This window comes from Anas platyrhynchos, chromosome 4 (genome assembly GCF_047663525.1).
Source record: "Anas platyrhynchos isolate ZD024472 breed Pekin duck chromosome 4, IASCAAS_PekinDuck_T2T, whole genome shotgun sequence".
Taxonomy (NCBI): Eukaryota; Metazoa; Chordata; class Aves; order Anseriformes; family Anatidae; genus Anas; species Anas platyrhynchos.
Genome location: NC_092590.1, coordinates 78,405,759 through 78,431,631, shown reverse-complemented (window position 1 = coordinate 78,431,631; position 25,873 = coordinate 78,405,759). Strand labels below are relative to the sequence as shown.

At 53.7% G+C, this 25,873-nt stretch overlaps 1 protein-coding gene across 8 annotated transcripts in view; it reads right to left on the bottom strand.

The window, feature by feature from the left end:
- Window positions 1-16,781: 16,781 nt before the first annotated feature.
- The window catches only part of EXOC6B (exocyst complex component 6B), a 266,579-nt gene continuing 257,487 nt past the window's right edge, over window positions 16,782-25,873 (bottom strand). For all 8 annotated transcript variants that reach the window (XM_072037927.1, XM_072037928.1, XM_027455866.3 and 5 more), the window contains 2 exons: window positions 25,621-25,733; window positions 16,782-20,993 (listed from right to left, as the gene is read on the bottom strand). In XM_072037927.1, the coding sequence (XP_071894028.1) occupies window positions 20,867-20,993; window positions 25,621-25,733 (240 nt within the window). In that variant the 3' untranslated portion in view covers window positions 16,782-20,866. The remainder of the gene's footprint in view (window positions 20,994-25,620; window positions 25,734-25,873) is intronic.

Here is a 25,873-nt window from a genome sequence, read left to right as displayed (position 1 = left end):
TATTATAGATGGTGGCTACAGAGATACAAACACAAAAAAAATATATACATAATAAAAAATCAAACTCCTCTTTTACATACTATGAAGGGAGAAGCGTGGTGTCCCGCTCCGTTTGTGTCTCGTTTGTCCATCCATGCCCGAATTTCTGCTCGCAGGTGCAGCCCTGCATCTCGGCAGCATTTTCCACCCCTCCCTGCCCCTTTCTCCCGGCTGAAGCTGTCCCGTTCCTGCCTCCCCTCTTCTAAACCGATCGCCCCTTGAATGGGAAGCATCCCAAATCCCAAGCCCCCACAGGCATCCCTATGGGAACCCCACTGCCCCTCAGCTCCAGGGCTGTACACAGGCAGGTTTGGGTTCCTGTTGCTCTTTTAGGAGCATTTTGCAGGTTTTCTCTGCCTGCTTGCAAAAATAGAAAGATTTGAGCTGGGTCAAATACACGGGGATGTGACTGTCGTCCCCTGCAAGCTGGCAGCATTATCTGCACGTTGTTAATCATCTCAGGTAGCCAGGGCCTTTCCTCGATGTTTCTCGGTTTGAATTTTTTACTGAGAGATCCTTTCCTGGGTGTCCTCCCCTTTTATTTTTTTTTCTTCCTCGCTTTCAGGGTTGTTTCCCACTTTATCTTCCTTTCTAGTATCTCTGCCCTAAAAATCTGGTTCAGACGCCTTTCCAAAAAACAACCCCGCCAGTCCTTGATGGTATTTATTCTTTTTTTTTTTTTTTTCCCTAAAAACTTCCTCTTCGTTCTGCTACCAGCACAACCGTCCTCCTAAATCTCAGCCCTGTTTGAAAACCATCTGGCTTTCCCCCGGCCTCGCTCTATGCGAGCGGCAGATAATTACTAGAAAGGGTGGGCTGCGAAGGATTTTTGCATCATTGCAAGAATACAGCCACTATTATTCTACATGCCATGCAGCCTTTTAGAGAATTAAAAAGGCATAACGAGAAACATCTTACCCTGCTCTGAAGGAAAATAAACTACGTTGAAGTCTCTCCATTCATCTCCAGAGAAAATGCCAGCGTAATCCGAGACAGGGACCGGCCGGGAGGAGGGAGGGGTACATGTGTGCATGTATATATTTTAAAGCGATGAGACTTTGAAGATGCTGCTGAAAAAAAAAAAAAAAAAAAACTATTTATATCCCAGACCTTTTAATACAAAACACTGCTGGAGAGGCAACTTCAAGGACGCGCTGCTGCAGCGGAGTGGGAAGAATTTAAAGTTTGCTCAGAAACCTCTTCCCGAGCCCACGTCTTCCTGGATGGAAACGCCGGGCGCACGTGAAGGGCATTTCACAAGCCGCTTGCACGGCTCGCCTGGGCTTTCACCAGATTCCTCTTTCTCCTTCCCTGCTGCTGCTGCTGCTGCCCCCTCTCCCAAACTCATTCAAAGCCCTTTGAAAAAGAGTCAAACAAAATACGGAGGAGGAGAGTGGTGGGAACCTTGCTATCGGGCAGCGCAGGGCTGGAGCCGCGCGGCCACGTCCCCACGGCGCTGTCCTGCTGCCCACTCCATCCAGCCACACCTGGGCACTTACCGAGCCCTGCCGGGCAAAATGGGGAAGAGGGTGGTGAAAAAGAAGAGAAAGAAAACAAAACAAGACCCAAATGAAAAACATCAACCCGCAAACGAGAGTAAGTTCAGCGTGGGACTCGTCGTCTCCCCGAGTGCCAAAGCGCAGGGCTCGGTGCCCTCCAGAGCTCCATGTTGGAGCTGCTGGCGAGGTGATCCTAAGGGCCCCCAGAAAAAAATAAAATAAAATAAAATAAAATAAAAATAATGAAAAATACCCCTCTGTGCCTTTTATTTTCTTTATTTTATTCCCTTTTGCTCAAAAAGCTAGCGACAGCAGCCAGCTCCAATCGCAGAACTCACCCACAGCCAGGTGGCTGGGCTGTTTGGGGCACAAGTGCTGGTGGTTGGGGCACCCAACATTTTGGGCACCCACTTGGGGTGAGGGACACCCTCTCCCTGACCCCACATGCTCCCTGCCTGCCGCACTTGCATCTCTCCAGGCCAAGGAGCCTGAAATGAAGGGAAGTGACCCTGGATGGGGCCACCCCTTCGCTGCAGGGTCACTGTCACTGATGGTGCTACCAAAGGGGGTGCCTGGGGGGAAAACCCAGGGTGCCCTTGTAAAAACCCTCACAAAGCATGTGCAGGGGTGCAGGATGGTGCTACAGCCCAAAAGCTGGAGCTCCCCCAGCCCTGGGCACAAGAGGTGGCACCAAAAAGCAGGATGGGGAGCTCCAGGCATCTGGTGTAGCCAAATAACACCATCCCCGTCAGGCACAAGAGACGATGGACAATTTTTTTTCAAAAGGAAAAAATTAATCATAAACCAGGTTTTTTCCCCCCTCAGAATTAATTAATTTTCGTCCCACTGCTTTTCAGCAAAGGAGGAAGGGGCAACTTTGTCCTCTGATCCTCTAGGAACAGAAAGGGAGAGGGAGCAGTGAGAGGATTGATGTCAGGGGAAGAGGAAGCGAGCAGCTTTCCAGAACTCCTATTTCTGGTCTGGGGAAGTTTCCCACTTCCCTCAGGGACACACTGGGTGAAGTTGAGAGCAGCTCTGCTCATTTTCTTGCAAAAATCCATCACCTTTTAGGCAGCACCAACCTGAATCTTTCAATCTGCTGCTATGGATCTGGATGGAAAGGGACCGCGATGACCCCACTGCCACCCACATCGGGCATCACTCGTGGCCCAGGTGGGGCATTGCTGGCTCTGAGGGTATCGCCACCTCCCTCTGAACCAAGGGCTTCCCACGTCTGGATTTAGGATTGCTGAGTTGCGGGGAGATGTTCCTATTAGCCGTGCAGAATTTAAATGTGCCTGAAATCCAAATTCCACCCACGCTCTGAGTTAAAAAATCAGGGAGAGCGATTCGTAACCACTTTGAGCCACATGCAGCTTTTTGGAGAAGGCAAAGCTGATTTTCCTGCATAAAATACTGAGGACTTACCCATGCAACAGAGAGCAGCAGCTTCAGCAGTGCCCAGGAGCTGCGGGGGTGCCCCGACGGGTGGCTTTGGGGTTCAGGAGCAGGGGGGGCATTGCCTCCTTTTTTCTCCCCTCCTCCTGCTCGCATGCCAGCGAGCGAAGCTGTGAGCAGGTACGAAGCATCCAGGGTGACGAGGCCCCGGAAAAAAAAACCTTTGCACAGGGCTTTTGGAGGGTGAAACCGTATCAGGTCTCAGGAGCTGGCAGGCAGCACAGGGAGGAAGCTGTTAGCATTTCGGTGCGAGCGGGCACCTGCGCAGCCCTCCCGCCCCCGCCGTGCCCCTCTCCATTCACGCCGGGCACGTGAACAGTCACGGTTAGGAGCACAAAACCTTTGCACAAAACCCCGCCGAGTGACCCAGCAGCTAAAAGCTCATTTGCATTCATTAGAGGTCCCCAGCCGAGGAGCTCAGCGCTGTTCCCGCAGCCCTGCTCCGTGCCTCGCCGTCCTCACCTGCCCCGAAAGCTCCCTCTCTGCTGCTGAAGCTCCAGGGATGCTGCTGGGCCTGACACCGATCGAGTGACAGGGACAATGATTTGCCCTGAAAGAGGATGCATCCCCTGGGATGCCTCTGCATGGCCGTGTCCCCGCTCCCAGTTCCCGTGGAGCTGGGTGGCCATTCCTGGGGGAAAATGATCGGGGATTTAATTCTCCCCTTGCACCGTTCCAATGGGTGATGGGGTTTAAAACCTAGGGGAGATGGAGCTTTTTGGCATGAGATTATCATGCAAAGGGCAGTTTGTTGCACGTGCACCCTGCGGGCATCCCCCATCTCCATCGTGGGGCTCCAGGAGATGCTTTTTGGGATGGCCTCCCCAGGAGGAGCACCCCATGGGGACATCCCGGTAGCATCCCCGTGAGTTCTCCTTAGCTCCTGGGCATGGGGATAACCCGGTGCAGCATCACAGCAACAAAAATGTGGGGATGCCCAAAAGGAGGACAGATGGTGGGTGAGTGATGCTGCAGGCAGCTCAACGGGGCTGTCACCACCACGGCAGCCCCGATGGACCCCAATTCTCCAAGCACCTTGTGTCTGTACCCCTGGCTCCCAAATTGGGTGTGCAGAGGAAACCCATGGACACGGTGACCCCTAGGACGAGGTACCAGGAGAGCCACCGGCAGCCCCCAGCACCATGAGATGCTCACGCTGCTCAAATCCACGGCCCCGAGGTGGGCTAGGAGGGATGGGGATGGAGGGATGGATCCGATGCTCGCAGCTGTGGCAAAAAATCCAGGGCTCCGGGACGTCCTCCGCTTCGCATTGTCCACCTCTCGCTCTAGACGGTTCTCATTAAGGCCCGCAATTGATCTCCTGTCTTTAAAGGAAATAAGAAAGAAGGAACAAACCAAAAGGGATCCTCCTTCCTCCAGCCCAGGGGAACAAATCTGGCTTTAATTTCTTTTCCTTTTGTCATTCCAGTCGGGGATTTCGCTTTAACGACGCTGCCTTCCCCATCCCTCTTCTGCTCCTCGAGAAACTGGAAAGCATCCCCTCTGCTTTCTATGTTTCCTCCCTTTGTTGTGTGATTTATGAAAGGAGTTTCCCCTCCCTCTATCTTTCTTGCTGTGAGTCGAGGACCCCCAAAAAGTGGCTCTCCCCACCCCGGAGTTCAGAAGAGCCGCTCTGCGGTGCGCTCGGGGCTGAGACCGATGCACGGTATTTCGTCTCCTCTGGGAAGGTGCTGGAGGAGCACATCTTGGAGCTGTCCTTTGGGAAAGGCCTTCAAATCCACACTGTGGATGATCTCTGATTTTCAGTAAGGAGAGAAAATCCAGCACCCAGCCATCCACACGGAGCAGGTAGGAGGAGGCAGAGGACCTGATCCCAAGAGCCAAACCTCAACGGGGTTTTCCTACCCTGCCGGCAGCTCTGTGGATGTCCCAGGGTGATGGCAAAAGCCAGCTCCCTGCCCTGCCCTGCGGTCAGCCCCTGGCACAAGCCCATCGTGGTGAATGTGGAGGGTGTGAGAAGGACCCTACACCACTGCAAGGGGGGGGAAAAACCAACATTTAGGAGCATAAGGAGAAAATGCACCCGAAATAATGGCCTTTAAAGCAGAAAATGACTCCAAAGTATGTTTGTTGTGTGCTGTTGTTTTGTTGTGTTTTTTCTTTTCTTTTTTCTTTTCTTTTTTTTTTTTTTCTTTCATTTGGCATATGCACCAAGAAGTTATTAAAAGGAACTGGTTAAATATCTCATTAATGAAGATGAATGAAGACTCAGATTTGTTTTTAAACAGTTCAAAGCAGTTTTGTTCTGACCTCCCAAAGTGTGTGTGCGTGGAGGGGGATCTCAATGCTTTAAAAACGTTCTTTTCTTTTATTTTTTTATTATTTTTTTTTTAAGCAGCTTAAACTGATTTCAGTGCTGGAGCTGCTGCTCCACATCCTGGGAGGGAGAGATCAGCCTGGGACGTGAGAAAATCGGTTTGCAGAGCACAGAAACGCATCGGGGTGGCAGGGGCTGCTCTGCAAATCACCCAAATCACCCAAATCATCCTCATCCCACCACGAGTGCTGGGGATAAGGCAGCTCTGGGGGATGAGACGGATCCTACCCCTAAAATTTGAGCTGGTTCTCCCCATCCCACACGGGGTGCGGGATGCAGGTTGTCCCATCGTCACCATCCCTGCCACCAGCTTGGGGCCCCGGTGTCCCAGCCGTGTCCTGGGGCTGGGCTGTCCACCCGAGCTCTCATCCACATGGCAAAACGCCCCGGCTGCCCCACGAATCCCCAGCCCCAAATGGAAAGTCTCCCAGCGCCTGCGAAGGGCAGAGCCGGGAGGGAGCAGGGGAGGAGCGGGTTTTCAGATTGGTTTTTGATACACAGCCTAAAATAAGGCACAGAGGAGCTTCCCCGAAGAATGATTGCATTAAAATAGCCCTCTCCATTACACAGACACTAATAGAGGCTCAGTGCATTATTTCTATCAAAGTGCAATTTGCATTTACAAAGGGCTCCCGGGAAGTGATGGATGGGGAAGGAATGGAGAAAGGCTTGTAAAGCCGAGCGTGCTCATCTTGGAGTAACTTTCAAGCACAAGGCGGTTTTTCTTACACCTTCCCCTCCAAAGAAACTCGTGACGTCTGCTTAAATGAACATTCAGGCTCTCGCCTTTCACCCCGCAGCCCATCAATAAAAGCCGGAGGAGCGGAGGAGAGGGGATATTCATTTATCTTCATTAGGACTCTGGCCAGCTCCTCTGATCACCACGTCGGCGTCGCCGGGAAGAGAAAAAGCTACTGTTCCTCTCCCCGGCTTCCCCGTGTGCTCGCCCAGCCGCGGGCGGGCTGGAGAGCCCCTCGGGGCCGTGGGGGAAGCTTTCACACCATGGTCTGTGCCCTGAGAGAGGGGAAAACCGAGGGGACTTTGGCCACGGGGGGACTTTCCCCACCTCTGCCCCCTCGCAGAGGTTGAGGTCCCGGGGAGCAGCGGGCAGGGAGGGGAGGGTGAAGGAAACGCCGTTGGGGCCAGGTGAAAGAGGAGGTGAACCCCATGAGACAGGCAGGAGGTGATGTGCTCTTGGACTTCTGGTTTGAGAGCTCAGCCCCATCGCCAGCCTCCAGGTAGCCACCCACAGGCAGCCTTTCAGAGGCCCTCTTTGGAAGAGGGGCATCATTTTGGGAGAGGCACTTCACATGCACCCTGCTCTGCCCAAACTTTCCTCTTACGGACACGCTCAGGTCCTTCAGGATCCTCTGAAAACCTTGCTGGGGTGCTGAGGAGAGAAGCTAAATGCTGCCGGGCTCGGGGATGTCACCCGACTGTCACCAGACAGTCTGCTGCCATCTCCCATGAAGGATGCTCCTGGAAGCCAAGTCCTGATGGTCACCTACAGAGCGAGCAGGGACCTCGGGTTTGGGCTTTGTGCTCTTTCTGAAACCCACCAGCAGCTCTCCAAAACCCTTCTGAAAGTCACCAGCAGCTCTGCCAGCTCTGTCCCTGCTCCCCCCAAGAGACACCCAGTTCTTCTCTGAGCCCTGAGACAATTGTGAGCTGTGGTGGCTTCCAGCAGCACCACTCCCCACTTATACTTTGAAAAATAACCAAATTTCTTTGTCATCCTGGAAATTTCTTCACCTCTTCCTTTCTTGGAGCCTCCTTCCATTCTTACAAGTCCCAAATACCCCTTCACTAAACCCTTTATCTTTTGTACATCTTTTTTTTTTTTTTTTTCTTCAATGCCGCACTCCTGTTTCTCTCTTCTCAACCTTGATTTCTCCCCCAAAGGAGACCACACAGCCCTTTTATCTCCCTTTTCTGATTCCCGTAGCTTATTTCTAAGAGAAAGATGACTGACGGTGCTCACAGCTTCCCAAGCAAACACATCATTGACTTGCTGAGGCAACATCACCATTTTTTACGTCTCACCCACCATTTACCATCTCATCCATCTCTGGATGGATGCTGGCTTGATGCTTTTAGGCAAGGGCATGGGATAACGTGGACATTAATCCAAACTCCTGCCTGGAGAGTCAGCAGGCACAAGCCAGTGTCACTGCTTTGACTTCTGTAAAGTTTGTGATACCTTGCATGCCTTTAAGAGTCATCAGACACCAAACTTATCCTACCTTTTTGCACTACCTTTTGTTCAAAAGGTTGAACTTTAAGATATTTTCCGTGGCTTGATGCTTCCTGATCCTCAATGTCTCTGGGTTTAAGGTCTCAAGACATCCTTGGGGATGGAGGTCCAGAGCCAGACTGCGGTGCCTACAAAGATATCGCCTCTTCCATCAGGTATCTCCCACCTCTATAATTTTCGCCCAGTGTCTATGTGTTCACTGGAAATCCATTTCAGCACTGCGACCTGGTGAAGAGCCCGATGATCAAGGGACTGGCCTGAGAAAGCAGACATCGAGACACAGCTCCCTTCTCTCTGTCTCTGTGATGTCTGTCCTCAATCCCCTCGTGTTTTTTATTTGCAGAGGCAGGTGGCTTCTTAAAGAAGAAGGCAAAGGGTGAAGGGGTGAGAGGGGACTGCAGTACCCGTGCCCCAGCACAGTCACCAGGAAGAGATCCAGTCTGCTCTTGTCCTTCAGCTCTAGAAAGACACCAGGGATCTACAGATGGGTGAAAGAACCCCACATTTAGATGAGAAAGCAGGATTCAGGGTCCTCATAGCACAGACATCAACTTCCCAAGAGCAGTGAGAGAATTGATTGGTTTTCATCAGTTTGGGGAGTGCTCAACTCAATTTTTTTTGTCCCTTGTCACTCCGGGTGGTCCAAAGCCCCGCACGAAGCACAAGCCTGGGAAGGGTGACCCCTTTCATACTGCCTGGGTACAGCTGGGTGCCCCCAGGACCAGCCACTGCTCCAGGGGAACATTATCGCATCTGTCCTTCCTGGCTCACCGTTCTGCCTTTTCTGCCTAATTGTCTGGCTGACATCGTTAAGCCATCCTCAGCCAGGGCTTTGCTTGAAGCTCGCTGTATCCCAGACCCACAGAAAGGCTCACACGGAAGAAGAAGTGTCAGGCTCTGCTCACAGCCCCACCAGGGCTTCAGAAATGGGTTTTTGCCACCACCCTCCCCTCTCTCAGCTCATCCACCTGGCAATCGGAGCTGGCTCCAGCGCGTCCCTGCTTTACAGAGTCCTGCAGAGAGGACGCTCCTCAGGCTCTTGGTGTAGAAACAAGGGGTTTTGCAGCTGCACGAGGAAGGAGGGATGGCACACAGAGATAAAAGATCACGTAGCTATTGCCACCACTGCAGGTCTGCCCTTGTTTTCCGCCTGCCCTCCCAGCCCAGCTCCGCGCAGCCGTCGCAGCTCTCCGCTCCCAGACCCACGCAGCATGATGTTGTTGCCTTTCTTTTCCTGTTTGCCCATGGAGGAGCATGTTTGAACAAGGCATTTGCTTTGTAGACAATGCATAAAGAGCTGGGAGCAGCTCTCTGACCAAGGCTGACCTTCAGCCCCGTGTTCACAAGCACGCTGGTAACCCCAGCAGCCTCCCCGAGCCCAGTGCACCTCTCCGTGCCAGCGTTGCTCCACCTTGCTCTGGAAGCCTACGAGCCTCGTGGTGGCTCTCCATGTGCCACATAACACCAGGGAGGGATCTCCAGGTTCCGTGCTCAATTTCTGCTGCCTTAGGAGCAAGCACACCCCTAGGCAGTGCAGCAGAGAAGAGCAGATTCCTCCTCGTTGTACCTCCAGGGATATTTCAGACTACGAAGATCTTCAGCCCGTGCCAAAGAGGACACCTACAAGTTCAGCTGGAAGCTCTCCATTGCTTTGAGGGCACAGATGAGATCTTTAAGGCAAGTCTCAGTGACCCAGACCCAACTTCCAAGTGTCCGAGAGGTCCACACAGAGCCAGTAGAAGGAGCTCAGCACCCCCTGAGGATCACATCCTCCTGGAACAGCAGCCAAAGATCAAGGACTCCCTAGGTTTTTAAAGCTGACATTGGCCTCTGAGATGTCTGCAGCTGAATTTCACCTCTAAATTAAGGTGTAGGGAGATGAATCTCACCTGGTGCCCAGCTGCAACCTATTTGCCAGGGACAGGAGAAACCCTCATTTATATCAGGGGGATAAGGCTGGAAGGCCCTCAGAGGTGATCTCACCCAAGCTGCTGCAGATTTCACGAGGGTTGCAGTAAAATGCTTAGTTCCTAGCATTGGGAAAGAAAAATGTGTGACGGGGGAGACCTGAGGGAAGAGGGGGTGATGACATTCCTTTGCCTGCAGCAGCAAAACTGCTTTAGGAAGCCCTGTTCCCAGCTGGATCATTGCAAAGCTCTGGGTTTAAGCAAGAAATAAACCCCTGGAAGCAGTGTTCACAAGCGTGGCTCCCAGCCCTTGCTGACCCTGGATCCACACAGGGGTCCCCATGCAGGACCCGCTCCAGCCCCAACGCTGACGACAAACCCTGGTCCTCCCTCATCCCAAACCTCCAGGGATGGAGACGTGGCCTCGCCGCAGCCCCCCGCACAAAAGCCTGTCCTCACCGTAGAAAAATGTTCCTTCAACCTCTCTGGATGTAATTTAAGCCAATTACCTCCTGTCCTGTTCCTGGTGAGCACGGAGAACAGCTCATTCCCTTCCCCTCCGCAGAAGCCTGTTACATATTTGTCGGCTCTTACAAAGTTTTCCTAAACTAAACAACTGCGAGCCTTTTGATCTGCCTCCCTTGGCTGTGGCTCCCAGCCCTCTGGTCTCTCTCGCAGCCCAGCTCCGGGTTGTCTCCAACCACCCTGCGTCCTTCCAGCAGATTTGGGGCCGGAGATCTCAATGGTACGGAGCTGGAGAGGGGGACCGGGTACCAGCATCAAGCTCACACCTTCCTTTGCAACTTCTTTCTACGAAGGAAAAGTTTTTGGGCAAGGAAAAACGGTTTCCTTCAGCACCAGGTCCCCTCGGTCCTGCTGGGGCATGGCAGATGGGGCTCAGCTTTCCGTGGGTGCACCCAGCAGGGTGGGGAGAGCGGCGGTGAAGAAATATTTAGAAGGGAGCCAAGCAACTGAGGTGTGTCCGAGAAGGTGCGAGATGGGCTTCAGGCGCCGCCGTGTTCGACACGGCGTCGGGGTGACTCCAGGGTTAAGGACTGACTGCTTTCTAGTAGTTCTTGGGGAAGAAAATAAATTAAAAAAAAAAAATCGTTCACTAGATTGAGTGAAAGAAAAGCAGACAATCAGAGTAAGCCAAAAAGCAGAGCAGGAGGCAGTCCCCCGAATGCCAGGACAGTTCCTCGTGGAAATCTCATGGGCACATCTCGCCCACCTCCCCGGCAGCCAGGAGAGCAGAGGGGCCAGGGAAGCACCAGGTCTAGGAGAGGAGGAATGGGCATCTCGGGTGGCTTTTGGTGGCCACGGAGACTCCCCTGGTGCCAGTTCATAGATGCAGAGGATGCATTTTCAGAGGGGAAGCAGCTTCCCAGGGGGTCAAGAGGATCTCGGCAGCAGGTAGAAGGGGAAGGGCTCCTTGTGTCCTGGCTGCCAGGAGCTGGTCCATTCCCTGCGACAACACCAGCTGCTGCAGACCCGGCCAAACCCATTAAAAATCAGCATCTTGGTCAAAAAACAACAACAACAACAAAAATGCTACTGTTAATTCATACGAATGCTTGCAATTATAATTAAGTACCATCACTCAGGTATTCACGGCGGCATGCTTGGTGAGCAGCCAGACTCGAGATGGGAGCTGTGAAGGAGAGCCTGGCTGACCACGCACGGAGGCTCCAGCTGCAGCGGCGTGCCCGACGTGCCCGGCTCTGTCCTCCAGCCCCGAGGCCATGGGGCAGGGACAAGCCTTTGCCCACTGAATTACCCTCCCCTCCTTGCCAGAGCAGGGCAGCCGCATCCAACCCGCCTGGTGGGAAGGGTTCGGGGCCACGCAAACTCCCGAGCCGTGCCTGAGAATTACCTGGGCGAGCGCTAATAATTTAACAGAGAGGATAATTGGTGTCTGAAGCCTGGAACTGTTTAATTTGCTGGGATAGACGTAGCCCCGGGGGCCCTTGCTGCAGCCCTAGCTGGGAAAGCATCCCAGAGGCTTGAAAGCGCTCGAGCAGGTGTGAGATGTTTTCCTGGGTTAGGACGAAGGGTTTGGTCTGGAGTCAAAGCTGGTGGTGGGGAGATCTTGCACCAGTAACCCCAAAAGGCCAGCCCCAACATATTCTGTGCTCGGTGTCCAAAGCCAGGCTGGCTTTTCGGTGAAGCCCGCGCTCCTTGTGCGCTCCTTCCAATGCCCCGGGGCCAAACCCCGGCAAGATACACATCAACCCCTGCGTGCCACCACACGTGCACACGAGTCCTGGGCTGCAGAAAAAGCTCACAAACATCTCCTGACATCAGGGAACACCGGAGCTGGGCAGGAAAGCTGCGACTTCGCCTCTCCTGGGCTCTGGGCATGCAGAACCGTCCTCACGACCACTTCTTGGAGAGGATTTTTTCCCTGCGCAGGGCACCACGGAGCTCTCCATGCTGGGATGTGCAGGGAATGATGCCAGGAGCTAGGTGTGGAGCAGCCTGCACTGAGGAATGAGCTGGCTTTGCAACCCCATCCACTGAGCTGAGAGCAGAGTTGTCTTCTCCTGGGTGATGCCAAAGAAGCTGCTGGTTCCCAGGGGCAGTGAAGGGCACCGGGACGTGATGCTGCTGGCACCACTTCTGGGTGCCACGGGCTGCTGACAGCACGAACACCCCAAAACCCCGCTGTGCTGCTGCAATCTCCTGCTTGTAAACGCTGTTGACATCCCTCCCTCTGCCACTTGCTCTGAGATGAACAAAATATTCTCCCCATGAAATATCCAAAGGGTTCCCAGAAGCCAGGTAAGGACACAGAAGAAGAAAGTTATGCTCAGCTCTCAACCCCTGGGGAATGCCAGGACAGCCCATTGTACAGCAGAGTTTTATTACAAAAAGCGCATTTGGGGAATAAATATTAGGTTCCCAGTGATCTTCCCCCTTACAAAGCAAACTTCATGGCCTCAAAAAGCCCCAAAGGTTTTGCTGCAGTGAGCAGGAGAAGCTGCAGCTTCGGGTGGGGGAGCCGCAGGAGCCACAGCCAGCACACGTGGGGGGCTCCATCCCTGGGCAATGTGAAGGACACGAAGGATTTCTTGGTCTCCTCCTCGGTGGGTTTCTTCTAATTTGAATCCTGATGTTGTGGGGAAGTGGAAGAGCCTAAGACAGGGAGGTAGGGGTGATACACCCAAATATGACAGCCCGGGGGCTGTTTCCTTTCCCTTCTTGGATAGATGGGCACAGAAACATACCCAGAAACTAGCCAGCCACCAGGCTCTGCCCTGGAAAAAAAAAATAAAAAAAATGTCTTTGGCTTGTAAAGAGGCTGATAGGGCTGGGTGAAAGCTTGGAGATAAAGATTTTCAGGGGAAAGAGTGAAGTGCCACATTTATCCAGGGCTTTTGCACCTCGTGATGGAGAAATATCAGCAGAGCTTCAAACGGTTGGAGGGGGGCGCAGAGCATCCCCTACATGATCCCAGCGGCGTGGGTTTGTTGCAAGAGAGGGCCTGGAGAGGGACCAGGATCACCTTCAGCAGACAAAAACCCCATGCAACAAATACCCAGGCCACCAAAGGAGAAGCAGCCGGGTCCCACCACGCCACCCAGGGCTGCAGGCGAGGACGCGGGCGGCGAGCGCACGTCCCCGCGCCCCCTCCAAGAGCAAACCCACATCTGCAGCGGGGGCGGCTAATGAATACAAACGACCGCCCCGTGCCCCGCCGGGGGGTCTTTAACACTTCACACGTCTCGGTGACGTTGAGCGATCATCTCCCAAAACCCGGCTCGGGCAGCCCCTCCGTCGTCCCACGGCGCGTGGCGCGGAGATGAATGACCGCCGAGGAGCCTCGGCCTCGCACTAATTTTTCATCCACGGCGTTGCTCAACCTTTCGTGAGCAAATCCGATTTCCCCGACGCTGGCCCGGGCGCCGTACCTGCATTAAGTATTGCTGGGTCAGGGAGGGGCAGGCGTGATTGATGCCTTCTCCCCGCTAATCGGATTGTGGGGCAGGCAGATATTGATGGGTGCCTGCCTTTGATCCATGGCTCTCGTGAGCCCTCATTCAATTACTGCCCCGCAGAATGCAATTAGCAGGGCCGCCAAGCCATGTGGGCCTCATAATCCCGGCTCGCGGCGAAGATGAAGAGGCTGTCACCGGGAGGAAGGCTGCCTGGGCCCTCCTGGGGAGCGGATGCGCCACCAGGCACTCGGACAAAACCCTGGGGTGCACCGGGAAGGAAAGCAGAAAAAGTCCCACTTCCATTCAGCGGTCCCACACGGTGCTCCCACACCCTCGCCCTCTTTGCCAGCCGCCCTCAGCATCCTTCCCCTCTCTCAGCTTTGTCTCCTAAGCCGTGTTACTCACCCCATGCCCCAGTTTCACACCCCAAATCCGGTTGCTCCACCTCCCACCTCTCCCTGCCCACGTTTCTTGCCCTGCCCGTAACGCTCGGTGCTCGTGCTCCTGGCCCTCGCCCATTCCCCTGCCAGGAGAGGTTCAGCCCCTCCCCAGGCTGCTCCCCCACTACCACCCGGGCTGTCTGCTCCTCTCCCTCCTCAGACCATTCCTCTACTCCGCATCCTCTTGCACTCTCCAGGCACGGGATGCCAGCAGCTCCTACCAAATTTTCTCCTCCTCTTTGCCTTTTAAGCTCGCCACCCTGCAAGCACCAAGTCCTGGGGGTCCCCCTGCCCACCCCCTGCCCACTCTCAGAGGTTGGAGGAAGGCTCCCAAAGCTGGACGCTTTCTCTCATCCACCTCTGGAGATCTCCATCCTGCCAGAGCTGCCTTTGACCCATGCCAGGAGAAATCTGGCAAGCCCTCAGCACCGCAGCACCAGCAGGGACGGTGGCGATGCCGGTTGGGGAGAGCTGCACAGGCTCAGGGAGCAGCGCGAAGGCAGAAGGGTGGCATCTGCTGGTGCAAAGCCCTTCAGATCTGAGGGACCAGCCAAGGGAAGGACCTGGATGTGCTGCTCACTGCTTGCAACAAAGCAATTTTGGGGACCATGGTGTCTGGGGATACTTTTTGATGCCCCTGCGCCTTCCCGTCCTGGGCACCCCTTTGGTGCGCACACATTTTTGGTTCACCCTGTAGAAGGAGGAGAGGGTTGGGTTGGAATAGGGATGGGAAATGCAGCAAGAAAGTGGAGAGGAACAAACACAGGGAGCTGCTGGGCTGTGCTGGGCAGGGAAAAGCCCAGGTGGGAAGGGAACGAGATTTCTCTGGTGAAGAACAGGAGCTGATAGAGAAGCGAAGGCAAATTGGCCACACATAAATACCAGCAGGGCACAGCTTGGAGGATCCCAAGCACCCGAGAGGTGAGATGCTGGGTGGCCTTTGTGGGTGTCCCCAGGCAAAAATGCTTCGCTCATTCCCATTTGGGGCAGCTCGAGGGTGGACGCCTACCTCCAACCTGGGTCAGGAGCCAGTGAAGATGAAGGGACGTCAGGGCCACCTTTATCTGGCCCTCCACTGCTCTTGGGAAGGTTGCTTGGGAAGGTTTTGCCTTCGCCAGCAGCCTCCAGCCTCCACCCAGACGCAGAATTCAGTTATCACCAAGGTTTTCTTCCTTGTTGCCCTTTGCTGCAGTTCTCCAAGGAGCTGAATCCCAAACCCACAAGCAACCACAAGCCGGGAATTTTTTTTCCTCCCCGTTTTCATCAAGGCAGGGAAGACAGATACTTCTCAGCAGCTACGTCTGAGCATTTATTTCCTTCTGTCTCTGTCCCTTCTTGCCTTCACCTTGGTTTACCTCTTCACCTCCTTCCTTGATGAGGTTGGCTGAGGTTGCAGGAAAGCGGAGCTGTCAGATCAGCCTGTCTGGAGCCCGTGGGATTTTCCTCCTTTAGCTGCAGCACCCAGCAGTGGAGCTGCCACGGGGCAGGGAAAGGACAGAAATGAGACCCCAGCAAACTGGGGGGCTGCTATCTGCTCACGTCCCACGTGCAGGACACTCACCAGGCTGAATCTTCATCCTCCCTTGCATGGTTTTGTGTTATTTTTTCTGGTGTTCCCCAAGGAATCCGGCACAGGCTGAGCATCCCTGGGTTTTGAGCAGGGGACCCACTCCCCCAGAGCAGGCTGGGGCTGTTTTGGGGTGCTTTTTATCCCTGTGTGCACGTGGAAATGCTCTCGGCAGAGGTTTAGGTAAAAAGGAGCACGGGGGAGCGCTTCCCCTCCACGCTGCACCGAATTCACACGCAGGACTCCCGGCCACAGGACACGACGGAGGCCAGATGGGATAAACGGATTAAAAAAGGGTTTTCGAGGAATTTGTGGAACACAATCGCAGCAGCCCCCAGGCAGCCCCGGCTCCTTTTACACAGCTGCTGCTTTCCAGGAGGGAGTCCCCCAAATCTTCTCCTCCTCCACCATCCTCCTGAGCCTTTCCATCACCCTCCCCATCACCCCGATGGGGGCAGCACCCCCGGATAGCCCCAGCTCGGGGTGCTCGGGGTGCTCGGGGTGCCCCGGCTGAGGCTGCTCCTCTGGGTAGCTCCCCGCTGAGATTTCCCAGTTGGGCAGTTTTTAATTAGTGCGCGTCACGTTGATTTTGTATCACTTTAATTTCCTCATCAGCGTGCCGCGCGGCACCAAGGCAAACGGCTCGCGGAAACCCAAGCCCCCCCCGCACGTTTGGTGCCAGGGCCGGGAGGCATTTGGGGAATCCAATACCCCAACGCGGTTAGAGCCAAAAAAAAAAAAGAAAAAGAAAAAAAAAAGAAAAAAAAAGAAAAAAAAAAGCTAATATAATCACGGAATTGCAAAGGATGATAAATACCATGAAAGAAAATATGCAACGGGAGCGGGAAGAAAAGATTTCCCATAGAAGCCTAATGCAATCCCCCCTCCGCCTTGATGAAGTGCCTATTATCTCTGCTCTGCCCTCCAAATCTTAATTCCTGCTCAGGATTACTTTCCCCATCTGCAGACGTAGATGCAATCAATGAGAGCAGAACACGCATTCCTGGGAGGCGGCTACTTATTCAGCGCGAGGCTTGGGTTTAATCATGCTTGTTTATGGTAGAGGCCAATTAAAACAGCCACTGAATTAGGCAAAAATTGGCCTGAGCCCCCGGCATGCCAACGCGGCGCAGGGTATGGGAGCCGGCGGTCCTTCGGGGGTGGATTTCCCAGGACAGACCCTAAAACCAGGCGGGTCCAAAACCTTTGCTGGCTGCACAAAAGGGGTGTTGAATTCCGTCTTTTACAGGATTTGGGATTTTTTTTTTTATTTTTTTTTTCTGGATGCAGCCAGAGAGGGCAAGGCAAAGGGGTGCACAGAGCCAGAGCGAGCACAGGCACTTAGGCAAACAGTTAAATGCTGTATTGTTTAATGGCAGTTACAATAGGATAAATGTACAGTCGGAATCAACATGCTAATTTCTAACGCGATTTAACCTGTAAACCATGCAGTCCGTTTTTATTTTATTTTTTAACCAGTCCGTCTTTTTCTCGTTGTTGTTTTTTTTTTTTTTAATCAGTAGCTCTGCTAGTGAGTTGTAAGGAAAAACGAAAAGAAAAAAAAAAAAGTTCCCTTTAAAGTTAAACCTAATTTACTAATTTTTCCCCTTATTGTGCAACGACTTGTGCAAAAAAAGCTGTTTTCACCACATTAGTTTACAAACCCACGCTCTTCCCCCCCTCCGAGATGAGAAAAGGCAACGCAAGCAGCCAGCGGGCACCGAGGGCTTGGGGTTGGGGAGGATGGAGATTCAGGAGGGGGCTCCTCCCGAAATGATGGTGGGATTCCCAAGGGGGGCACACGCAGGACCCTACGGAAATTGGGGTGCTCCCAATTTCTGTACCCCCAGGACTCATCCCAAGCACCCCTCATCTGGTGTTTTTTGGGGTGAATCCTGCCCCAAATCTCTTCCCTCGAACGCGCAACTCGCCCAGCTCGCCGCACAGACGGGTCCATCCTGAATTCGTTTGTGCCCAGATTTATTTTCAGGTCGCATGCCCTTCAGCCCCCCCGTGAAGTTGCATTTGGGTGCATTTGGGGGGTGTACAGGGCTTCTGCCCCCCCCGAGGCTGAACATGCAGCAGGGTGGGCGCTGGGTGCTGCAAACCCCGCGATGCTCCGAAAAGCACCAAACCAGACCTAAAGGGAAAACCACAGAGGTGCGAGAGAGAGGTAGGAAAGCAGGGACAAGGATTCCTCTGCTCAGGGGGGGGGATGAGATGAATGAGATGATGCCAACGGGGGCACCAAAAAGGGGACACAGGTGGGAAAAGGAGCCCAAAGCTCCCACATGGCCAGGCTGCTCCTGTCTCCATCCCAGGGGCACGAAGCAGCCACCCCAAAATGCTGCATCCCCCCCCACCCCGGGGCAGCTGCTCCCCATTGAGCCCGGGCTCGTGGCCGGATTTCGAACAAAGTGCAAAAACTGCCAAGAGCTTCGGCCTCCAACCCCAGCCCTAGGAAAAGAAACAGAAAACGTCCCGTTCTCCCTCGTCCACCCCGAGGCCATCCCCTTCATTCGGTGCTCCAGCTTCGTGCCTTGGAGAAGGCAAAAAAAAACCCTTCCTGCGACGCACAGCCCCTGCAGCTGGTGAGGAAGCTGAGATGTGGGCATGCTGCTCAGCAAGGCGAGCTTTTGATATTTTTTTCAATGATTTTTCTTTTTTTTTTTAACGATTTTCTTTTTTTTTTTATTATTTTTTTCCCACTGGTGCTGAAATCCGTTTGCCAGGTTGGGATGGAGAGGGAGGCTAACCCGGGCTTTTCTACAGCCACTGCTTAAAAAAAAAAATAAAACCCTAAAGGATGAGCAAGGTATGTACACGGGGTGTTAATAGCAGCATTGTTGGCTCCGGGGGTTGCAAAGCCACGGTTGCCTCCCCCCACGTTATAAATTTCGAGCAACAACCCTTCCCTCGTAAGCAATACCATCCGTAGCGGAGGATACCAGTCATTAGCAGGAGATTTAGAGGGGATTTGAAACGTCTTCCAGGGCTCCTTAAGCAATCTGTTTAAAAGATTAATTTTATTTTGAAGGGATGGAACAGCATCTCTCGGAACAAAAAGTTAATTAGGACCAGAGCCCCGAAATTCCATTTTTCATCTCCGTTATGTGACTTGTGGTTAGGTGCTTGACCTCCCGAAATCAGAAACTCCCTGCATCTCCCCGTGGCCGGGCTGGGCTTTCCCAGAAGCGAGTCCCAGCCCCAAATCGAGGTCTCGCTCCGAGCCCCGGTGGCTCCGGGCTTTGCGTGCAGACCCCAGAGCCGCCTTGCACAACGCGATGCCGGAGCCGCTCCTTGGGGAAAAAAACCTGGATTTTGGAGCCAGCAGCGGGAGCTTTTCCCGGTGCTGCTCCTGGCCACGCGGGGAAGGAAAACCATCAGCGCTGCAACGGCACCGCCTGGCCCGGCGGCGAAGTCGGCGGCTGACAAATGCGATTAAAAATTGTGTTTGACAACCTATCCTCCCCCTAATAAAAACTGGAAATGCCGGAGTGCTTTATTTGTCGTGCTCGCTGATGCTCGCTGACGCTGTTGCCAGCATCTGTAGCAGCTCGTGATTGCGAAGAGTTTTTTTTAAAGTGCTTGTTACCGCTGAAGGGCCCTCGGCGCAAGTGCCCCGTGGATGGAAGCTCCCCCTGCTCCTGCCACCGCCTGGTTTTGGGTTTTTCTTGCTAGCTCTGGCCTCTGGAGAGCTCTGCGTAAAAGGCTGAGGCAGGGCTGATGCTGGAACCACCTCGCACTCCTGTCCTTGCGCCTCCCATCACATCGGCACCGCCGGGTGATGGGGAGGAGGGACAGAGCGCCCCGAGGTCCTGCGAGTTGTGGGACGTGGAGGGCTGGGAGCTCTCCCTCTTCCCTTTCTCAGCTGTGAAGGATTTGGGGAGCAGGAAAAGGGGTCAGCAACGGGGTTCGTCTTCACCTGTCCCTGCCTGGAGAAAAAACCTTGGCTGGGCTGCACGCAGAGGTGTCTGCAGAGCTGATCCCTTTCTGGCCACACCGAGCTGCTCCCTTTTCTTCCAGCCTTCAAAGAGGTGTTAAGACAAAAATATCCTCCGATCCCCCCCCCCAGAAAGAAAGGAGTCGTGAAATTAAGGTCCAGCATTTGCTCTTCCCTCCCGTTCACGAAAATAATCCACCGGTCCTGGAGGGCTGTGATGGGGGGAGAAACTGCCTGGCTGAGCTTCCACCTGCACTAATTGGAGTCCAAATGGTAATGAAAAGATAAAGGAAGAATTCCCCTCTCTGTAACCTGAACCCCAGGGTCCTCCGAGGCTGCCCTGATGTACGGGCACCTCCGGAGCAAAGAGGAGAGTTTTGCCCCCAGGCACTTCAGAGCCGGGGTGCTGGGCGCTGTGGTGCTGCTCTGGGGTCACCTCCCACTGCCAGAGTTTTGGGGACACCCAGGAGGCTCCCGTTTGTCACCCCGGGGAGCCTGTGAGGCTGCTCCGAGCCAGAGAGCGCATAGGAAGTGGAGGGACATGGCACCAGGGCAGCAGGAGAGGGGAGATGGGGAACCAGCATGGGTAAAAGGTACAGGGAGAGGAAGAGCTAAGCTCCAGGATCACCCCACACACCGGGGAGCCCGATCTGCCCGCAACCCCAGCGGGTTTCCCTCCTGGCACCGTGCTGGACACAGCAGCAGCACCCTGGTGCCATCCCAGCCCCGCAGGGCACCCCGCAGGCTCTCCCTCTTCCCATCTATCCAACCTTTTACAACCCTTTTCCATTCAGTGCAGGTCCAAAAGACAGATCCTAGAGGCAGAGCTCAGGGTGCATCTGCTCCCTTGCAGCCCCACGGGAACGGGATACGGCTCCCCGCGAGCCACCTGAAACCGGGGTGGGCATCAGCCCCTACAGGAGGAGGAGGCGAGAGGCTGGGGGATCACTTTGCCTCTCTTCCTCCAAAAACCCAATCCGCACGTTGGCAAGCGAGCGAGTGACCCTCTTTCTAACGCGTGCTCCTTTCACCGGAGCCCACGAGAAGAACCTGAAACCGCGACTCCTCCCTATATTTTTTTTTGTTTTCGCTTGTTCTGCAACTGAATAACTTAACAAAAGGAAGTCAAACCAATTCTTTGAATTTGGCTTACAAAAAAAAAAAAAACGAAAAAAAAAACATAGTCTGGGTGTGAACTTCTCTTTCAGGCTTTACCGTCCCTTTACAACCCCCTGAAAATAGGAGCTTGGAACGGAGACTCCTGCCGGCACCCTCGCTGCCCCAGCACACAGGCAGCGCTGCCTCTCTTCCCCGGGATTGCTTAGCGAGGAACGTTTTGTCAGGAGGGTAGGTCTCATGGATTCTATACAGGCGAATAAAAAAATACAGATATATTCTCTTTGAACAAGGATCCCAAGTCCAGGCGTGTGGAAGGCTGCGGTGCAGGGACCGGCGCGGCGCGGGTCCCGGAGTGCAGTGGCCCTCAGGAGTGGTGGCTGTTGATGAGGCTGCGGAGCTGCTTGGCCACGGTGTCTATCAGCTTCTGCTTGTCCCGCTCGTTCTTCCGAAACTGGGCGAAAACGTTGTTCTTCCTGCTCGTGTCTCGCATCCTGCGCAGAGCAGAAACAGTCGGGTTACGGCACGCGCGGCGCCGCGCCAAGCCCCGCGAGCGAAACTCCGGGGAAGTTCCCCTGCTTGGAGGTGACTGCACCCACGGGGTCTAGCCCCAGGTTTTGTGTAAAGATGGGCACACCGAGCCGGGGAAAGCTTTGCAAGGTTTGTATTTTTGGTTTCAACCCTGCTGGTTCCAGCCCACATCAGGGTACCCGTCCCTAAAGCCAACCGCTGTGATAACCCCGAGTCCCTAATGCCTCTTGTCCTCCCCTTCTGTCTCATTACGTGGCAAATGACAGTGCTGGAATATTAGGAGGGTCAGGAAATGAACTAAAATAGCATAAAATCCACATCGTTTGCAGTTCTGATCTGAAAAGGTGCATTGCATGCGGCCAGAGATGCAGCTCTGGGGGCAGCCGTCAAGTTTTGAAACAAAGAGCTGTGAATTAACGCACGGCACAGCCTTCGAGGAAGGCACCCAGCACTAATTTATAAATCTTGAGATTTGTGTGGGTTTTTTTTAATCACATCCAATACCCAAAGTAGCACACTGGTCTCCACAAGGTCCCCAAGACCGAAGAGGCAGAGAACAGAGCAGCCGGCGGCGGGATGCGCCCAGGAGGCGAAGCCGGTGCAGCTCCATTTCTCTCCGGCATGCAAAGCTCGGGACTCATGCACGCTGGCATTCACAGATGCATCTTTTTTTTTGGGGGGGAAAACATCTCGTTACGCAGTTCAAGCGGGAGCTTTGTGCAGGCAGGGCATGTGCTGGGAAGTGAAACCACCCTGCGAGGGTCAGCCGTTCACCCGAGCAGCAGCAGAGCCCGAAGGCAGCAGCAGGCTCCCGACATCCAAGCCGCTGGCTGAGCGCTGGCACTGCTCTTTGTAACACCACAATTTGTAAACGATTTTCTCGGTGAATCAGATCTGGCAAAGGCAGATGGCTTTGGACGAGTCGCCTAAGCCTGTGTTTTCGGCTAGGGGTGCCTAAATGAAGCCTTAAGGTGATCGGGACACGGAGATGGCAGTCCCTGGAGAGCTGGCGGTTTATCAAAAAGGGGCTCGAGTCAGCTGAGCACGAAACAAACCCCTTCAAACTCATGTAACCGATTAAAAAAAAAATATCTCAGATTTTTCATGCTTCAGTCTCCCTAAAAAGAGCCAAAGGGAAATCTGAAATGTTCCAAAAAACATCCAGCTTGGAACTGAAAATAAGGATAACAACCTTATCCCAAAGGCTAATTTGCTAACGTTGTAAGTGCCCAAAGACACAGGATTACAGCCGAGCTGCTTGCCCAACAGTAACAAGATAGCTTGGAGCAATTTTCTTCAGCAAAATAAGTACTTTTTTTTCTATTATTATTTTTTTTTTTTAAGCAAAGCAGGTCGCCAGCTGCTCCACTGCAGGAACCAGGCAGCAGCCGCGCTGCCAGGAAGCAGGGTTTTGAATCAAACAGGTCAGAGGTGCTGCAGTACCAGGAATTTAGGAAACACCCAGCCTCACGCAGGACATCGATTCCCCCTGCAGCTCCTCAAAGCACCTTCCCGAGAGGGCTGGGAGCTCCGTTCCTATTTCACGGGTTACTCAGGGACATCAGACGTGCTGCAAGCAAACCTTGTACCTTGGGAAACCTCCACCCAGGGCCATCCATCACTGCCTGCCGCAGGGAGCTCGCAGCAAAAAGCACCGAGGTTCTGCCTCGGTAATACCCACAGGTAATGCGAGGGGAATTCACAGACAGCAGAGCATCCTCTGCCTTACAGCCCTCATCCCGGGCAGCTTTTATCCTCGGAAGAAAGCTTTTATCCTGGGATAAAAGCTCGGGGGGGAGCCGCTCAGATGTAGATTTATTTCCACGAAATGCTTGGAACAAAGCGCCGGGCTGTGCGCGAGGAACCTTTTGGGCGTGCTTCCTGCCCAGGGGGGTTTGGACGACTGGGATGGAGCTGCAGGGATAAAGCAACTGCATCGGGGTGCACAGCTGGAGCACGTAGGGCTGTTTTCAGTGCACTGATCCCGTCCTGATCCCGCTGTGCCCGAGTGCCTGGCAGGGACAGGAGGTATCTCCGGGCACCGTGTGGATGTGGAGCACGAAGCTGTGAGCAGCTGGATTTCCTTAGCGAATTATCTTGCCTGCAGAACATCAAATCCTGGAAAAACTAAGGGTGTGTGCTTCCCAGTGGGGCATTCCCCTCCTACTCCCAAATATCCCATGTATGCACACAAGGTGGGATGGCTCCTCTCTATAAAGAAAAGGGCGACAAAACCGCCAAGTGCCAACCCACCCTGCGGAGAGCTGCGCAAGCCCTGCTGGCAGGGAGCAGGACTGAAATGATGGGAGCAGAACTGAAATGATTGGGGTAGGACTGAAGGAAAGGGTATTTGCTCAGGGCTCAGGGTGCTCGCTACCTCCCCCAGGCTCAGGGTGTTCACAGAGCAAGCCCGTGCCTGCCGGGGACGGTGCAGGCGAACCCTGGAGCTGTAGGTCCAAAGGGTGTTTCTCTGGGTGAGGGTGTCAGCACGCGAGGCTCCCACTTGTGTTACTGCAGAGGTTTAGGGGCACAGAGGCAGTCTGGATGGAGAAACACCCTTCCACCAGCCAGGCTTATCCCACGCCACCCTAAATCAGCACTGGGGTTTGGGTTATGAATTCTTTTCCCCTTTCTTTTCCAGCCCTGAGCCATAGGAAGCGCCTGGGCTGGAAGGCACGGCCCCAGATAGAGCTGTGCATCCCGACGCCAAGAGTATCAGGTTGGAAACAGAGAGGCAGTGTTTTCCAGCAGCTCCGTGGAGGATTGACACTTTTATTCCTTTAAGCGTGTGCCTGCAGAGCCCTAGGAGAAGCGAGCCCGGTTTTATAACGTGGTCCCTGTGTGTTGGCCCCAGAATTAGAAGTAAGAGGAAGGGAAAGAGAGAGCTCAATGCTGTCCCCACCCCTGTCAACAAACACCGCCTTCAATAGAGCCAAGCTTTGTTTAAATTAATCTATAAGAAAGAAAAAAAAAAAAAGCAACGCAGTAAAAGCTCCTCTTTTAGTTCTAATTAGTGCATTTGAGCCGATAGAGTTACCGGAGGGAACCGTTTCAAAGGCAGCTTGCATTTAGATCATTTAGTGCTCCATTTAAACCAAACAATAAAGTCACTGCGAGGTGAGGGTAAAAGCCCAAGCAAGCAGCATACTTACACTCGTGATATCCTACGAGAGATGTGTGATTAGGAAAAGAGATAATCATGAGAACAAGTTAAAAAAAAAAAACAAAAAAACCAAAAAAAACGCATGAGCGGATCAGAATTTCACGGCGCCCTGGCGGCAAAGCTCAGCTACGTGCGGAGGGGGCCGGGGAGCTGCTCCCGACGTGGGGACAGGAGGGGATGTGCCTAAAGCTGGCGGCTGGCTCTGTGCAGAGACCTGGGGGCGATGGTTGGAGGCTCCCCAAAAGGTTTGGAGTCCGACCAGGGAGAGGGAAGAGCCTGGAGCAGCAGGCGGGCAGTGCCGGGGGTGCTGCGCCGTGGGCATGCAGGTGCCAAGGTGGTGACTGCAGCGGGGCTGGGGGTGGGAAGCAAAGGGGCTGCACCTGGTCACCCTTAAAATGAGTTATTTTTCTGGGAAAAGGCTGGCAAGCCGAGCTGGGGCTTGTGGCCTTTTAATGACACCGCTGAGAGCACGATCCAGTGCTACCTGGGGTGATGGCACGGGGATGGGGGATGAGATTGGTGCCAGGGGTACGGCCCTGCCTTCCTGCTCTGCGCTCACACCTCGCTGCTGCAACCCCATCTGGCTGCCTGCTTCCAGCCCTCTGGTTAGGTTATTCTGCCTGCTTCATGCCCAAACTTTCTTTTTTTTTAAAATTTTTATTATTATTTATTTTTTATTGCTAGCTCTGAATATACTGCACAATTTCCATCACGGATGTGGGGTTGCAAACGTGTCGCAAATAATACAACACCTTGCACAGCGCATATAAACGCATATAAAAATAATGCTGTAATGTCTAAAAGTGCTTTACACACACCAATTATTTCATTTTTGTCCCTGTGTATGAGACTGATATCACTTGGATGCTGTGAGTTGCTGTGAAAGTGGCTGCTCTCATCCATGGGAGAGGAGATGGGGCAGTTATGTGGACTGCAGACAGATGCAGCTACAAAGCTTCGAAGCCACCAAGTTCAGCCTTCTAAAGGTTTAAATCCAGCTCTGAACTGGTGATCTTCTCCAATACGTGCAACAGAGAAAGAGAGGAATTCGAAAAACCAGCTCGAATTCAGCCCAAGGATCTGATTTCATGTTAAACCCGGACAAATCTAACTGCAAGCATCTGAGACCTACTGATGGAGTGGCCATGGCAAAAGCTGCTTGGATTATTAATCATTTCCTGATGATTACTGATTTTGCAGGGCTGATGCCCTGCAAAAGCTTTGCTTGCACACACACTCCTGGGGCTCAGATTTACCCTTGGCAGGGGTCCTGTCCTCCCTAAGAGCAAGCCTTGGAGCGCACGGCCACCTGGAGACACTGTCCCTGTCCCACAGCTGGGCTTTTAGCACGTGTTTTTTTCCACAGAACCACAAAACAGAGCAAAATGGGGCTGGAAACGTCCCGGGGTGCCCGGGCCCACACTCACTTTTCCAGCAGGACGAGGGCCGTGGTGGGGTTCACCCGGAGGTACTTGCACGTGGGTTGCCCGTAGTCAGCCAGGTACGTCGACCAGTCCCACTGGATGAACAGATCCAGGAGCTGCAGGAGAGGCAGGGAAAGAAAAACAAACGGATTTTAAGGAGCTGGCGAGCGAGCAGGTGGTTTATCGGGAGCCTGGCAAAGAGCCTGGGCAGGTGGTGTGAACCAAAAAAGCCGTGTTCTGCAGCAATTACCTCCTA